This window comes from Lissotriton vulgaris, chromosome 4_1 (assembly GCF_964263255.1).
Source record: "Lissotriton vulgaris chromosome 4_1, aLisVul1.2, whole genome shotgun sequence".
Classification (NCBI taxonomy): Eukaryota; Metazoa; Chordata; class Amphibia; order Caudata; family Salamandridae; genus Lissotriton; species Lissotriton vulgaris.
Window position 1 is genome coordinate 321,173,699 of NC_141691.1, and position 18,446 is coordinate 321,192,144.

The 18,446-nt window shown below is 41.8% G+C and overlaps 1 protein-coding gene across 1 annotated transcript in view; it reads right to left on the reverse strand.

Moving 5' to 3' along the window:
• Nucleotides 1-2,022: 2,022 nt before the first annotated feature.
• The window catches only part of SLC9A6 (solute carrier family 9 member A6), a 231,675-nt gene continuing 215,251 nt past the window's right edge, over nucleotides 2,023-18,446 (reverse strand). The window contains exons 14-16 of the mRNA XM_086918671.1: nucleotides 16,141-16,220; nucleotides 13,107-13,212; nucleotides 2,023-8,779 (exon numbers count right to left, since the gene is read on the reverse strand). Of these exons, the coding sequence (XP_086774797.1) occupies nucleotides 8,507-8,779; nucleotides 13,107-13,212; nucleotides 16,141-16,220 (459 nt within the window). The 3' untranslated portion in view covers nucleotides 2,023-8,506. The remainder of the gene's footprint in view (nucleotides 8,780-13,106; nucleotides 13,213-16,140; nucleotides 16,221-18,446) is intronic.

The following is an 18,446-nucleotide window of genomic DNA, read 5'->3' on the forward strand; positions in this document are numbered from 1 at the left end:
GAAAACATAAGCATTTCCCTGCTGGGGGATGTTTGGTCTGACACCCGGATGAGTTTTTTTCCAAGAACTTCAAACTACATATGCCCCATCACATACAGAATTTCATGAGCTGCGGCACACGTTGAGGACATACATCCCCCCGTGATTGACACTCCCTGAATTTATTCCCTTAGAAGCAAACATCCAGATAGGTGCATTATCGAAGGAAGGTATCTCCCAAACTTATCGAGCACTGGTCATTAATGCACCCGACATATAGACACACCGCCGGATTCAATGGGAGGAGTGGGTGTGGCAGCTGGAAGATGAAGATTGATGTGATGCTATGATGGCCCCCGAACTATCACAATTTCCTATAGACTGCAGCTGGTCCAGACAACTAACCTGTAGAGTGCCTACCTCACCCCCAGCCGCCACCACAAGGCACACCTCCTTTCAAGCTCAACATTCTTCAGATGTCCAGTGGCTAAAGAACCATCTTAGATGCTAGGGTGGGAGGTTGAACTCCTGATGAAGTTGCCCCTCCTGGGCATCTTTGAGCTAATGGGAGGCGCGGGGGCTGATTGAATGCTGCTGGGGTAGCCACCATTATGCCAAAAAGAGATGTAGCAAGTAAATTGGAATCTCCCAGCCCACTCAAGATGTCTCAGTGGCGTTCTGGGGTGGACTGGTGTGCCCAACAGGAACAACCAGTGTATGAAGCCAGTGGTTGCCCTAATGAAGCAAGCAAAGATCTAGGGTAAATGCTGGGGCTACTTTCAGCTTGTTATGATAAATGTGTTGGAAATATCTCCCACGATGTGTTGCTCATGGACTTGTTGCCTGTGTGTAACACTAATGTTATATTTTATTTTTCTGAAGACCAGCGACAGCTGGAAGTGAAGTGGATAATTTTGTTGCAACAAAAAAACTTAGCAAGAGGTCAATAATCCTCAATGTAAATGTTTTATCCTGATTATTACATTGATCTGATATATTTTAGTTAGAACAAAACATCCCAAAAGCTGGTGCACATAATTCAAGCATGTCTGCTTATATCCAACTATTTAAATGTTCTATAAAGGAAATAGAAGAATTTAAATGCATACATTGAAGGAAATAGAAAAGAATAAACTCAAAGTGTTTACAACTGAATCTGGCAAGGGCCAACCTAAAGTAGTTCAACGATTAGAGGTCCCTGTCTATGGGAGTTAATAACTCATACACCACACACTGATAATTATTTACCCCCTGCCAAATGTATGCAACAAGGTTACAGTCAGGGACCTACAATATATAACACATGTAATGAGCAGTAGTTCTTTGCAGAATTCCTACAATCCTAGAATGCTATTTGAACGTTCCACCTATTGATAGCAGGATACTCTTATTAAAGTTCTGAGGAAGTTGTTGAGCCCTGGATTGCTGGAGTGGGTAATATATGCCATGGGTATGGATAAATACCAAGATTTCAGTATTCTATTAATGCTGTCAATGCACAAGCCGAGGACTATTTCACTGCCTTATCCTTGAATGATAGTTCTGTAACCAGGTAAAAGCCTTTAAGAAGAGGTCAAAGGCAGATCTCACTGGCTCTCAGAGGAAGGACAACAGTGCTTTCAGACTATTCCGCTGAGGCAATGCACCAGTCATTACTGTACCTGGAGGAAGTCAACAATGTTAGTTACTGGACTTCACCCGACTTTACTGGTTCTAAGATCAATACAGTCATTAGTACACTAAGAGCTAGCTCAGTGTCTCACTTCCTTTGCTACGTTACACTGGTTAGTTCTATATTTGAAGAATTGAGGAAGAGGGTAGGCACCCATCAGTTATTGATTGCATTCTGAGACAGCTGATTTCCTGTCATTGGGTCACTCTTCCAATAAATGTGCCCATTTCCATTTTAAACTGGGAAACTCGCAGACTTGCTTTTTGCGGAAATTACCGTCTTTAATACTAAATAAGCTGTAGACATCTGCTGTATATAGCATTTGAGGGAATAAAAGGTAAGCATTAACACAAGCCACTGAAATACTAGTATTCTATGGTAATATTTTAATTCACTAATGTTTTATTCAGTTACTCAGCTGTACACGAGAAAATACACACTTTTAGTTAAATTATTTAATGTATACATCATCCAAAATGTAAAAAAATATTCAGTGTAAAGATTTTAGTTAACCAAAAGCCCTAGAAATCAGCATGTTGAAAAATAATAACACATGTTAAACATGAAATTAAGAGAGACAGACATGTTATAAACAATGCAATCTTCGTGAAATTCCTGCATAGCAGGATATATAAAATCTTACTATTACATAACAAATGACTATAAGAACTGCTACAACATTCAGTTGGTAAGTGTGATGAATATTACATGTCATACATACAATAGAAGCTTCTGTGGATAGTTCACTGCTGCAATTTATTTGTTGCCTTCAAATAGAGGAAGACTTCATTTCTCGATTATTTATGCAAACTTAAACTCGATTCAATGTGGGATGAATCAAGAATTCTCAGATTCATGCAAGTCACCCTTCAGTTATTTTGAGTTTCCTGTATATACCTCAATGGGCTTCTCGTTTATCACAATTTTAGCATAACAACTATTTAACATACACAATGACCATACACACTAAAGGGAATTGTGACAACATACTGAGAAGAATTGGGTCTTCCCCAAAAATGGAACAATAGGTTACCCAAATGTATTCAATGTGTTTTGTACTGGTGATAGTAAGAGGATTTATGCTATTTGCTTTCCCGGGTTACATCAATTAACAATTAAAGCACTTTAATATTATTAATTTAGGAATAGCTTAAATTAATCACATAACCACAGCAGTTAAAACATGAAATTAACGAAGATTCTCTTATGGTAAAATATGTTTGCCTTGAATTATTTTTCTTCTTGGATATTTCATAATGCATTTCAATATCTCCTGCACCAGACCATAACTCTAGAAACCTGTGCAAACTGATAAAGGTAAGTAGCAAACCAATAGCTTGGCAAGGAAATCAGCTAAATTATGATGGACAAAGAAGGTTGCCTTAAAGAGGATCACTAAAGAAGAGGTAAAAACTTTCCATGAGAAAAACAATTTCAAAGGAAAGTCACCACATACCAATAAAAAATTCTGTGCCTGTGTGAGTTCTCAACATTAGTATGTATGAGGTATCAGTCATGTTTACACGAAAAAAATGAAGTTTCTACTCTAGCATGGTGGAAATACTTCCAATTTTAGTTGAGTAGAACATTTGATAAATATAAGAAACTGTTTGACAAACTACACTACACTTTGTGATTGTGAGATGAAATGAATGCAATTAGGTGACTCATGAAATGCCTATGTGAAAAAACTTGAAAAGGTAGAATTGATAAGTAGACTCCAAGAAGCAGCTGTGAATTTTCTGGATTAGCTTTTTGTAAGAGGTAGAAGGGAGACTAATATAAGGCCCATATAGTTTTTGTACATGACAGCAGACATTAGCCAACATTAACAGCACAACTATAGCAAATGGACGGAATGGAAGGTGCCGAGATCATGATGGCATGCAGATCTATTCTGTACAGGACGGCCGTTTCTCCTTTTGAATTCAGAAGAACTACTAAACATTATAGTGGGTTTGGATTACTATATCTTATTTTTGTACAGTGGTTGGCTATAAAGAGAACATGAAAAGGCCACATACAGTAAATAGCCATTCTCTTTAGGCACAAGGTTTACATTTTCAATGAGGATCAACGTGGACCTTTGTTTCTTGAACAAGATTTATGTATATTTGGCTACAATAGTTCAAAATTGTACAGGACTTCTATTTGGAAATGGCAAGCTTTCAACATACCAGCTCTATCCATAACTATGGACTTGGTTAGCCCCTGTTAAACTTCCAGGGATCTTTTGGTAATATTGACAAGAGAACAAACACACAAAGGAACCTGTCACTCTGACTGCTTAAGGCTTTAAGGGGCTAGGACTGGCGCCGTGGGATCGCTGCAATTAAAGATTACATGCTAGTTCATTAGTTCTTTAAATTGTTTCTGTGAAGCTTTTATACAATTGGAAAAAACTTAGCTTTACACATAGAAGTGAAATATAAACAAGCTGAACAATACAATTGTAAATCAAACACACAGGAAAGACTTACGAAGGCACCAGCTAAGTGAGACAGCAATTTCAAACAATATTTATTTCATGTGTATTTCTCAATTCAGGAACAAATGGGAACAAATGGCATGGACGGAGATTAGAAAAAAACAATTAGGACAGCCACTTTGTGCTTTCTTCAGTGACATGTACAGAGGATGCCGTGTTCCCTTCTTAAACCAAACTACCAAAGAGAAATCAATTAACAGTAAAAAAAAATAGGTCAAATGGACAGATGAACACAAAATGTTTTGTCTCAAAATGTATTCAGACATTCAACTTCACCCATATAAGAAACAAAATAGGTATCCATATCTCAGACTTCATCATTAAACAAAAGTCTGAGTGACCAGAATCATTCCAAATTTGTCATGCTACTTCTTACCAAACAATGATGGTTGTACTAGCTTGCAAACATTTGTTGTTGTGTAAGGGTTTAAAGCTGTGCTCATCCACGTACCGTCTTTTAATGACAAAGCCTGTTTTCACATCATAACATTAAAAGCGTTAGTATTTATTCTCAATCATTCCCAATGCAGTAACTTCAGGCTCAGTGAAAACAGATTTTAAAAAATGTACTCCTGCCAGACAAGTGAGCGGTAAATGTCATGTGATTTTAAAGGAAAGGACTTCTTTTTCAAAAACTTAAACAAACTGACATCTGCATGAGGGACTACAGACTTAGATTAACAAAAGATACATTCAGAAGACAGATGTGTGCCACAGAACGACAAGCATGCAGGATACCCAGATATCTACTGGAGTGGCAATCAGAGTGGACAGTTTGGCGCAAATTTCTATTGCATGTGGTAAGAGAAAATAAAAAATTGTAGGATCTATTTTTCTTATTCTTTAATACCAATTGCGAGGTCATTTGTTTAATATTTGAAGCACACTCTTTCTTGACATGTCATATGAATTTAAAATAAGAAAAAATAAACCTGAGATAGGAAGTATGGCTGTTGCGTGGAAAAAATATTTATAAACAAAAAATTTTTGTTTAACTTAACATAAAAGGACAGAACTTTACTGCAAGATACCTTTGTCTTCATACTTCTGTTTTTAACACTATAACAAGGTATTAGCAGGATTTCACCAAATTGTTTGGCAAACAAAATAGCAGACACCGACTTTTACCTGTAAAGAACTACAAAAGAGCACAAACAAGAAGCAGAATACGATTTTGCAAAGGTTATAGACTCTTATGATCTGATATGCAAATGTAGTGTTTGTGGAGCCTTTTCCAAATTTGAAGACAGAGTCCAAGAAGAGAGAGAATCATAATTTAAATCTTCACGGACTTCGCAGCCATTTGTAATACTATCATACAATGATCAATTCAACATAACATTGACAGAGGAAATTGTTCTGTGCTCTTTCTTCATTCTGATATGGATATATATAGTTAAAAAAAAAGAACAACTTTGGACAGTTTACATAAAAGGTACCAAACATAAGATTGGAGTACGAGACAATAAATATGCTGCATGCGACAGAGTTCTCAAATAAAGTGCAATGATCACAACTACGCAAACCTACAATGTTGTTTTAGTATTGACCACAAACATAAATACTGCTTTAAGAACTTTCAAAGTAAGTACACAACCTATATTGTTCATTGTGGTGCAAGGGTACGGTTAAAGTAGCTTTTATTACAAGCCAACATGGGTACACAGCTGCAGAGGAGATTCAGTTAACATACCTGTGCTAAATTAAGAGCACTGCATATATGCACAGATCTGCTGAAACATCAGCAAAACTGGGCAGGCGGACTCTTCAACTAATTATGTGGGAACAAGTGCAGAAAACAGAACCACACATTGTGTTAATTTAGAAAACAACAACATTCTCTGGCAAATTCTCTCCAAGCTATGATGGCTCTTAGTAAAGTTCTGACTCACTTATTGGCAACACTAGAGAACTGCATGGTTTAAGTCGTGCGCAAGGCAGGACTCATTTTGCCCCTAGGTGCAGTACGCCTGGGTCCTCACGGTAGGTAAATCTTACACAGAGTGTATTGTGGCATCTCAGGGAGGGATTTGCCCCTTATCAGGTACATTTTGTTTTATTTCAAGAATTTGCAGCAGGGGTTGAGTAAGTGTTGGGGAGTGCCAAGAGGCTACTATGAAGGCAAACCTTGTGTTTCATAAGAAAAAAAGGAGCATAACAATCCCAGAATCTGGAAAAGCCTGTTGCCAGATATGCAGAAATATCTGTGGTTTAGGCCAAACCCATATATTTATACGGTCCGCAAATTAATGATTTTCCCCACTTTTTACTGAATAAATTCACTTTGTGTTGTGAGTGCGAGTGACCTGGGGTGTCCGGGCTGTACCTCCCCTACGGAATCGGTCACCCATTTCCTCTTCGCCTGCCCAGCGTATGGCCAGGCGAGGAGGAAATGGTTGAAACCCGTCTGTTCCAATCAGGGTTGCAGAGACCGTGGGGCGGCGCAGCGTATTTTAGCATCGAAGACTTTGATCCCCAGTCTAATTTGTGGGTTGGCCAAATACCTGGGTTGTGCCTGGCTGAGGAGGATGAAACTTCTTGGGATGATCCAAGCACAGACTGCGGAACTGCAGATCGCCACCCAGTAATGATGTGTATTCTGTCTTCCTATGACAAATCATTTTTTACCTGTTTAAACAATATATGATTAATTTGTACCATAAATGCATGTATCATATATTATGGATGGACTATCCTACATATTATACCCTTGTATATATTGTCCTATGAATTTTTCTTGGGTGGAACTCCCCCCCCCCCCACCCTTTTAAAATGTTTTTTTAATATTTTTAGACTTTTATGATATTGTATATCGAATAAAGTTATACATACATACATACTTTGTGTTGTGTATTGCACATTTATTATGTGGGGGCAATAATGATGCAGCAACAGATTGAATGTGTGACCCAAAATGATTCAGAGAAACATTCCTGAATATGAAGCTCTACACTTCAAAACTCCATATTCACAGAAAGTGGGCAGTCATGGGTAAAGGAGGACTAGGATACTGCACATAATTTAGGATGTAAAACTATTTCTAACACATAATACACTGGTCAGACGTAGGGTTGCAACAAACTAGCTCCCTACTATCGCATACTGGGTTAGGAGGAACAAATGTTAAACAAAATGAGTGAGGAGGGAATATAAGTTCCTTATAAAACATCAATAAAAAAATCTATTTACAAGTTAAAGTGTCTCAGACTTCTCCCACTGTTCCCTCACTGGATACTTGGCTTCATGTGAGGCCTGCTGCGTATCCAAATGTCATATTAAGAAGAACTGCAATAGATAATATAGAGTTAGATGCACAGAATTTACAAACCACGCTATGCTGTTTTTTTTATAGCATATTACTACAGACAACTTTAGATGTCTGTCGGCATGATAATAAGATCCATGCTACCAAACTACATCTTATCACGGATGTGTACATTGTGTATCTGACCCCATTAGATCGTATGTAAAGTGGCTACAGTTTGGAAAACATGGACTAAGAGGGCCACCACATGTCTGATGTAAAGTAAGCATTACATGCAAGCCAAAAGAGTTGGCATTGCCAATGCTTGTTATATTTTGCCATGGAGCAGAGCACTATGACAGGATACAATGCCAGATTTGTAGTTTTGTTGGGCAATGTATAAGGACAAAGACTGAAATATCAAACATTTACAGTTGCTCAAATGACATCTTAAATCAAGTACAAAAAACTGGATTGCCGTTCAATTCCCAACCTTTTTTTACCCGAAAAAAAGTTCAGTTATTAAATTATTCAAGTTACAACAGATTTAAAGGACAAAAGACTTGACATCAAAAAATATGCATACAATCGTAAAGTAGGATACGACACTGTCACAGAAACATTAGAAAGATGGCAGACTAGAGGTCGAACCATACATTCTCCAGCATCTCCCAGGATGTAATTAGGATAATATGGGGTTGTGACCAATAACCCAGGCAACTTCTGTACCATGTAGTTTTTCACAGCAGGACCAAGACAAATATGCATTTGGCACAGTAGGCTAACTCCTATAAAAAGAAAATTAATATTTAACACAAATCAGCCAATATTTGACATGTGGATGCAAGGGCATCATACAGCCCATGGTAGCACTAATTGACAGCAATTTGTATTGTAAAACAGCTCCACTCTACATAGTGCAGTCACTTTAAAAATAAGGTCATATATTGTTCACCGAAAGCTGCCTCACAATGAATGCATATTGATAATTTTTTCACTGCCATATAAATAATATTTACATGGCTTAAACATTCTGAGACATGCATTACATTTCAGGCTGCACAATATTTCTTCATGTCTATAATACACAAATGCTAATATTTGAAGTGGCTCAAGAGAGTCCTTACACCGGGCCACGGCGCGCCCCATCGTGTAGATGTAATGGCGGTTCAGAATCATCCATGGGGAGAACGAGGCGTGTGCCCCGTATGACAAGTTCATGATCCCCGAAGGTGAGCTCCCTATCAAGCGCATCTTCTGAGGAGTTTCCCACTCCTCTTCTGGTGATGCCACCGTGGGTGGGATCTGTGCTCACCGTGGTGTCTCCATATGTTAAACTGATGTCTCCATCATTCAAGATGAGGTCAGAATCATCATCCTTCAACTGTTCCTGATTCTGTAAGATGAAAAAATCAATATCAAAACACCAGTTTATTTTATCATGCTAGAGCCCCTTACCCTCCTAGTGTTAGCGCCTTCTTCTTCCAGACTAATACATTTATGAGAAGGGTTTCCAACGTAGGCGCAAGAGACTGGATGCATGCCAGGCTTTCCCAATTGCCTCTTACTATGCAATTTATATCATTTCCTATGCATGGGATGTAAATTGATCTTAAATGGATATCCTGAAATTCGGGCCTGGATTCGGCACTTCAGGACCTAGACTGAGATTACCCACTTACTAAAGGAGAGGATCAGAACACTTTTGCACACAGTAGCTTGCTATTCCTTTTTAATTGCTAAGACTGGACACACACACACACACACACACACTGCCCTTTCTCCAAGCCCAAGTACTACAAGCTAACACCCTCTGTAGGACTATAATCTAACACATATCACACAACATACAAGCACTGCAGCTCTACAAGTGCAGTCCTACATTTCAACTGTATATTGTATACTTGACTCTTCAGTAGCTGGGAAGGGCTTCTAAAGGCGGTGTCTATGCACAATTTGAGATAATATCACAAAAAAGACTTCTTTAAAAAGTGTCTGATTTTATTTATATTTGAGAGATTTTCGCATTGTTAAACAGATCAGCAAAACAAACCAAAAGTGCACACAAGTGTTTTAGATACAGTTCTTCAAATGGGGTAAACCTTGGGAGCGACTCAATGAGCGGGCTCGACTCCCTTCAAATGAACTTGGAGGTCTGAAAGCTTAGCTGTGCCGTCTGGCATTATTGTAGTAACAGCTTCATGCACCAGTCAACGCAAGTCACAGTGTACTTTTGTACTACTCTCTGGACAAAATTAATGAACAGTATAACAAGATCTTCAAAAGATAACTCAGCCGGTACCTCCCTGAACCAGAACACAAGCAACCCAGGATAGGTTGGTTCCAAAATGAAGTGGCATCGTTTGCAAAAGATCTATGGATTGGGATGTGGCTGCGATTAATTCAAACTTTCCATCCATCACTGTTCTGTATACTTACTGTGTCGCCCTAAGTGGGATGGGTATGCAGAGACGTGAGTCCTGTGCACGCTGTCAATGGACCCAAGCTGTTCCTGGCTGATGAGCCCATAACTAGGATGAAACAGGTCCTGTGTCATTTGCTTTCTGGTCTAGAGAGGATCTGGCTTGGCAGTTTGGGCTGTTCTGTTCCTATTGGAGCATGGTCAAAATGATTTACATATAGTTGGGTCCTAAGTGAGGTGGCACGGTGTGCAAAATAAAAATGGATTGGGATGTGCCCCAGAGTGATTACTAGTGGCTGAGATGGATTCAAGCATTCCATCCATCACTATTTTGTATACTTATCAAGTAAAGAAGGCACTGGCTCTGCTCCGAAAATTATGGAGCGGATTGGTGCCGGAGTCAGTCAGCGCAGCTCCGTGTGGGGAATAACAATGGGGCAGAGCCACTTAGGGGTATCAGCAGCACCAAGGTCTTGGTCGAACAGCTCCGCTCCAGGTACAGCAAAGGATCGATGGGAGCCAACTGGTGCTAGGGGCGAACCAGCGGGTAGGGATCCAGTAGGGGCCTCTCCCGGGATCATGGGGCCCAAATCGCTCCAGCGTGGCCAGGCCGCACAAATGTGAGGAGCTTGGCCTCATAAGACTCTTTTAGCTGGGTGGGGGCCGCTCCGGCAAAATCGAGGAAGCGTGGAGTAAACCTGGATTCAGGTTCCGCTGACTCCTGGGGCCTGGGTGCAGACACCTCCGTGTCTCGTCAAAAGACTTTGATGGACGAGAAGTCGAAGATCGCTTCAACTTCGTGGCCTTCTTGTGTTTATGGGACTTAACCGATGATTGTGAGTGCGACGACAACCATCTGGACAGGCTCCGCAAACGAGACCTCACAGAGTCAAACGGCAAGGAACTAGAGGGAGACTTCCATCAGCACCTTGGGGTGCATGGAGGGTAGTCCTTGCAGGCGTTGGAGTTGTCGTCCTACTCCAAGCACCACAAAGACACCAAGTGGTGGTCGGTCACCGACATCTGCCAGTGACAGGCCACACATGGTTTAAAACCAGCTGGCACAGTCCCGAAGGGGCTATTCTCCTAGACCAATTTCCTCCGAGAGTAGTGCTGGGGAACAAGTCAGAGAAGCTCTAGCATGCTCTAAAACACCAATAAGGACTACATTGTCCATAAGAGTTAAAAGCTGTTAGCCGCAATCCCAGTCAGGAAATGGGTAGAGACCAGTCTTGTCTGGCAACGGGAGACAGACCCATACCTTGCCACCTCTTCATGTGCTGTTTAATTATAACAAAGCTATCTGGAGGGAACATGCAAAGATTCAAGTCAGAACAAAGCCTAGAAGGTTTACATGGTCACCTTCTTGTAGGCAGTGACCAGTACAATACATTGTGGGAAGATAATCTTCCCAGAACCAGACTGATTGGCTGACTATTTGAATTCGCAAATATACGCTAATTTGATTGACCTTGGACGACTGCCCAACTGCTTAGCTTTGCATAAGATGGAACCGGCATGCAGCTCACTGAACAATGTCTGGACATAAGCTTGCATGGACCCTACTGCTGCTGATGATGAATCCAGGGTGTGAATCGGAGTCATCATAAGTCAAAGATATAGAACAGCAGAGAATCTGGGCCACTGGTTGCACACATCATTCTGGAGGCTTCAACTGTGGATCCAGAAGAAACATACACAGGAGCAGACCTGCAGCGCACAGCACCAAAGCGGAGTATAAAAAGTGTGCCTTTTTCTGTACCTGAGAGGTTCAAAGACTGCTTGTGGGTAGGAAACAATCTGCAATTTTCCTTTTTTCCAGTCTCTAGTCTCCATTTGCTATAAAAAATCATTTGGAAATCATATTATGACCACTGTGAGATTGTGTTCCGTGTTTCGCTGAATATCTAGCAGCAATGACGAGGGGACATGACATCAATGGTTGAGGCCTAAGAGTTTACTTTATGAAGTATGCAGCAAAAGGTCCCACTGCCAGGGCTCCTTGGGGCAGACTGAGTTAGGACAGGTAAGCACATTGGGGAGATCCCGTTGTTGGGCCTCATGGGTCCAGCTGGAAAGCAGCTGGTTACAGGCTTTTTAAGGACCTCGCAACCGTTCCCATAGTTCGGCAGTGAAGGGATCGTAGTGTCGCTCCTACTAGTGGTTTCTCCAAGTATGCAACTTTTTCACTGTGAGAGTCTTTTCCTGTGCTGGTGAGGAAGAAAAAGAAGCAGTGTTTGGAGACGAGGCAGGAAATCCCCTTGACAGATGACCAACCCACCTTCAGTTTCTTTCTAACAATTTTCTGGAAAATCCGGAGGTGGACACACATATTTCAAACATAATCCTATAGCAAAGTAGCCAATTCTTTACTTCTACACATGACAATACGTGTGTGAAATCTGCTTCTCAGAAATGGGACCAAAAGAGTCCATCCGACTTACAACCATTCACCGCAGAAAAAGAGGGGGGCCTATAAGAAGATGTAGGGTGATGTGAGGAGCATCAACCCCATGGCTTTCAAAAGGCAAGTGCCAAAAGTCCAAGAACACTTAATCAAGAAAGTTGCTGCTTTTACTGTGCAGAGACAACTGATCTCCAGCCACACAGAGAAAGGACTACAATATTGGGAAGCCAGGGGCTTCATTAATAGTAACCAGGAAGTGCGAGTTAATTATTATGGCAAGACGATACATGATTCAGGGCACTTATTATGAAAGAAATAGATACATGTGCAGAGAAAAGATGTTCCTTTCTCGGCAACGACGCTCAACATCCAGCAATTGTGGGCAAATCACTCACTCTGCCCGTGCCTAACAAAAAAAATTAATGTGTCCGTGTGTAATGCAACTGGTGCTCATGTAAAGCGCTCGAATACCGATTTCCTTCGGCTAAAGTTTGCGCTATATAAAACTCCAGGGAAAAAAATGATGGTACAGGAAGGAACATTCCTTTAATTTGGAGAAATTCGGGCAGGGTGTAGATTTTGATTTCTATTTCACGGTCAGTGCCACTCCATTCCACCTTCCTTACAAGGACTGAAACATCCACAAGTCATTTTTTGTTTTTGCACCACTATGAACGTGCCCAATTTCCTTTTTTCCTTTTGAAAGACAGATTTACACCACACAGTTTTCAAGATCCTCATTTTAATTTTCAATAAGAGAGACAGCTGAAGACATACTGAAAACGGTGTTGCATATTAGGGGAAGAATAAGGTAAAAATAACTGAAAAAGAATCATTTTACACAGGTAAGTATGAAAACACAACAGGGAAGTAAACATTACCGATTTAACTTACCTCATAGGCCTGAGGGCTTGTTAAGCATTTTGCCAAAGGTCCACAGCAACTCGGGAGTGTACTTGTAAGCGGAGGTCCGCTGTGAGTCAATAATGGTTTCAGGTAGCTATGGTACATGCATTAAGGAAATACCCATGTTTTCAAAACTGTATGGTATATAAGTACATAACCGCATATAGTTCTGAAATTACAAAATAATCTCTTCACATGAAAGCTCAATATTGCTTTCCCAGACTGGCCATTATCAGAGTGCTAAATGGCTCTACAACTAAAAGAAGACCATGATGGGCCAGCCAAAATTGAAAAAGTAAACGGGAATTTCAGTGTGGACTTGAATTACGAAAATGAATCTGGAAAATGCTAAGTATGTAGAATAGAAAGAAACTGTTGCAGCTGCTGAAGATGGCTGAAACTCAGCTCCATGTCCAATTTGGTTAAGAAAAGTTGTATAACAGAAGTAATGGTTCTTTAAGCACGAAAGCAATTTACCTATCCAATCAACCATGTGACACACACCACTTTTCGGGCCTCTCCTACGCACAGCTGGTATTGAAGAAATACGGGACGGTTTAGTGGTGATGGGGCATACATTTCACCTTGTCTCCACGATTGGTTTTAATACCAAGTGTCATCACTAGTAAATATAAAGGTCTGTCTAGGATGACACATTGGTTTCTAGCTTACTTAGATCACAGGTCCGGTTTCAGATAGAAGTGCCCCCTGAAGGCCCACTCTCCATCAAAAAGGGCTTTTGGAGAGCGTGGGTTGTCTTATGATGAAGCATGACACCTGGTGGTGTGTGAGGACATCCTGTCACATTTTTTATATGTCTGGCAAAAGATGCCATCTTGAGTAGAACTGTTAATGTTATCAGGACACTGTGATCCTACAGGTATCCTGCACTGAGATACGTGTGCCCTGCTGAGCATAGATGCTAAAAGAGGCAATTTTCCAAAGGAGAAAAGGACTAAAACTATGCTCTGGGATAGAGCCAGGTCTTTATTTTCTTCCTAAACTACAGTAGGTCTTCCATCTGTCTGAGGTCCGTTGAAAGTTTATTCAAGAGCTGCGCCGCTAAAATGCTAAAGGCTATTCCTCACAATTTTGTTTTTCTAAATCTAGGCACTCTCACCAATTTAGCTGCCGACGAGCGAAGACTACGGATGGGGACATCCCATTTGCATTTATTCTGAAACGGTTAAGGCCCGAGGCCATGCAGAGCTTTAAAAACAATACAGAGCGACTCAAATTGTATCGTCTGTAACAACGGAAGCCAATGGAGCTCCGTAAGAGCCTGCAAGGCTGATGAGCATCGAGGTCTCATTGGGGCTCACTTGGCCACCATTGTCTGGATTCTCTGGAGTCTCCCAATCAGATACATTGAGGATTCCAGCAGCAAAGCATTGCAATGATCCAGCCGGTTCAAGATGACACTCCTTACTATCGGCGCTCTGGCCTGTGTTGGTAACATCGGAAGAATCTTCTGAAGCACTCTAATGAGGGAGAAGCTACTCCTGACTGTTTTGTTTACTTGAGTTTCCAGACTCAACTTGTCATTAAAATTAACTCTCAGGTTACGCACCATCTCGGAGGGTATCAGTGGTGTGACCGAAGGAATCGGCCAAAACCCAGTTGGGAGTAAAAGGGGAACTTTTCCGACTGCACAATATAAGATCTTCGTCTTGTCACCATTAAACTGCAAAGAATTATTTTTTAACCATTGTGCAGTATTTTGCATACTTAGCATGGACTTTTTCCAGGGATATGGATTGATTTCCCTCCAGTGACAGGATAAGTTGTGTATAGTCTGCATAATTTACCAGATTTACGTTATGCGACTTAATAACAGCAACCAAAGGGCTCATATAAACATTAAACAATATTGGACTGATAGCGGACCCCTGAGGGACGCCATGCTGGATGTTAGTAAACTCTGATTGGTAGGGGGAAGCTCTACTGACTCATCTATTGTCCAGATATGATTCAAACCACTTCAATCCCATGCCCCCCACCCCAACTCCTTCCAGCCTCGCCAGAACGACCTCGTGGTTGACTGTATCAAATTGAAAAATGAAATCTCCGGTAGCTATTTGGTCTTAAAACATTGAATATCTATGGTCTACTATTAAAAATGTAGTGAGCTTTGGGTAAGACCCATGCTCCTTAATGGATGCTTTCTTGCCTTTATCAGTTCCCTGCTCCTTATTCAATGGTTTTCTTCTCTATTCCTGTGTATGTTCCATCGCTGGAGCATTTCTTCTTGATATTGTTTCTGGCTGGAAGACATGTATGCTCCCTCTGCGGAAGCGAGGGGACTACAATTTTTCCAGATTGTAGTACTCCATGGAGGTGCACTGCTTTCTTCACTTTTATCTGGTGCCCCTTACCCCCTCCCCCACTGCATGGTTTACGTTAGGTTTATTTATTTAAATTAACGGGCTACTTGCTTCTGTCCGTTTGCACGGTATGTCGCTTATTCTTTTTTCTTATTTGACAGTTCAAAACTGGCTGTTGGCTGTCTTGCAACCGTAAATTAAAAATACATTTGAACAGAAAATTGTGAAAGATGGCTGTCCTGCATGAACAGGGAGGTGCATGGGAATCCAGCTTGCAATAATTTTTTGTTATAGTTTGACAAAAACAAATCCAAGATGACCACTCGTGCATCTACAAGCACGCAAGGATCACCATCAATAAATGTTTTTTGGCAACAAAGTTTGCCAAAGCAAACAAACATTAGCAAAGCCAATAGGTCTGCTGTGTATATTAAAGGCGAGACCAATTGGCTTTGCGAAAGCTTAACGAGGCGTTGGAACTTTCAGACTAAATCCGAAGACTTGTCATCGGTCAGTTTTGGACCATCACAGAGCTTTGCTGCATTTTTAATTTACGTTTGAAATACAAATAGCTGGTATGCACAGTCAATCAACTTGAAAGTGCAGGAAACATGTAAAAAGCAGGCCTGCTCACACATACCACTGCAGTGCACAATCACTTTCACATTCAGTTTGTGAACTTTTTGTTGAAAGGATACTATGAATCGAAGTTGTACCATCGTCTAAACAGCCATGCACTTTCTGTTCTTGTACATCTTTGTTCAGATTCAGGTACGCCCTGTTGATGGATACAAAAGATAAGCCACAATCATTTAAGTGTGTGAAGATCCTAAACATAACATTCAACATCACAGGTTCAAAGAGTTTCACCAGGGCACGTGAGCCTTACTCTACCCATTAAGCAACCAGAGTCTAAGGCAAGAGTGTTCTCAAGGTCCTCGAGTCCATTGCCCAGCTCGCGATAGCATCTGTATCAGCACTAGACAAAGGGCTTTTTTTTGTTTGATAGTAATTTAGGCTCCCTTTGATTTCTCTGCATGAAAGAGGTATCCATGCACGAAGGCTTGATGGTTTATTGTTTCAAGCAGATTGGTCAAAGTGTGTGTGGGGGTACAGAGGTGTGGGGGAGAGAGTTCTAAGATGATTCAAAACGTCTCTTTCCTATTTACAAAAGATGAGGTCTAGTGAAAAAATGATTCACAAACCACTGGGGATTTTCAGTCCAACTTGCACTGCACCTAGAGGGCAGGATATTTTGTGAGCGCCTTCGACTGCACAATAAATCAGTTGTCCACCGCCATTGCACGCAAATGAAGAGATCTAAAATGCTTTTAAGTAAGATGAGTGCCGATCTGGTATAAGCCAGAGGGAGCCAGCGACACAGCACTGATTACACCCCATTGAAACAAAACTGCATCATGCATGTAAGAAAGGCAGTTACACAGGTACCCATAGGACGCTGCCGACCAGAGATACCTTGGGTCAAGTGTGTGTGATCAGTCTTATTACGAAGGACAGTCTAAAGATCTGTATGAAAGAACGTGAGGAATGGGATATGGTTGAACGTGAGAAGCATGTTCTAGATTTTGTGTTGCCCCAAAGCTCTGACAGAATGTTCAGTACCTTTTTAAAGTGGGGATGTACACTGCAAAATCACTTCATTAAATAGGTCCAGAATGCCTCAAGGAAGTAAGAGCTTATCTGGGAGACACTGTAGTTGACTGCTTTGTAATGGGGGTGGGTGGGGGGGGCACAAAAGAGTGATTTTAATGGGAAGTCGGTCTTGGAAGAGAGGACTGGGTGTTATGGTCGATTTTTAGACATCTTTCTCCTTTATCTTTAATAATACATAAGGCAACATTTTAGCATGCATCTTCAACATACTGCTGTCTAGAAGCACATGAAGGAAGAACACCCTGATAGGCTAAATGTACAAAAAGCTGAAAATATGCCCCGTTCAATAAGGAGTCAGCAGCTGGCACCCCCAGCATAGCTTGCACTGGCCGTCACCTCACAGGATCAGCTCCTTCAGAGGAGAACATGCCATGCTGGAAATTTAATTGAGTATGAATTTGGTGCTCTACATCAGAAGGACCAGGGGGCATTTTGGTTTACTTTATCAATCAATCAATCAGAGTAGTTGTAAAGCGCGCAACTTACCCGCGAGGGTCTCAAGGCGCTGAGGGGAGGGGGGCCGCTACTGCTCGAAGAGCCAGGGCTTGAAGAGTCTTCTGAAGGCGAGTAGGTCTTGGGTCTGCTGTAGGTGGGTAGGGAGGGTGTTCCAGGTCTTGGCTGCGAGGTAGGAGAAGGATCTGCCACCAGAGGTTGTTCGTTGGATGTGGGGAACAGCGGCGAGGGCGAGGCTGGCTGACCGGAGCTGGCGGTGGGGGTGTAGAAGCGGAGTCTGCTGTTCAGGTAGACTGGTCCGGCGTTGAGGAGTGCTTTGTGTGCGTAGGTGAGGAGCTTGAAGGTGATCCTCTTGTCGACAGGGAGTCAGTGTAGATCTCTCAGGTGGGGGGTGATGTGGCTGCGGCGGGGGACGTTGACGATCAGTTGGGCGGAGGCATTTTGGATGCGTTGTAGTCGTCGTAGGTGTTTGGCTGGGATTCCAGTGTAGAGTGCGTTGCCGTAGTCCAGTCTGCTGCTGACGAGGGCCTGTGTCACCGTTCTGGTTTCGGTCATGATCCACTTGTAGATCCTGCGGAGCATGCGGAGGGTGATGTAGCAGGAGGAGGAGACGGAGTTGACCTGTTTAGACATGGAGAGGGAGGAGTCGAGGATGAATCCTAGGTTGCGTACATGGTCGGTGGGTGTCGGTGCTGTTCCCAGTGAGGTCGGCCACCAGGAGTTGTCCCAGGCTGAGGGGGTGGGTCCGAGGATGAGTACCTCCGTCTTGTCCGAGTTCAGCTTCAGACGGCTGTTCCTCATCCAGTCGGCGACGGCCTTCATTCCCTCGTGGAGGTTGGTTTTGGCGGTGTGAGGGTCCTTGGTGAGGGAGAGAATG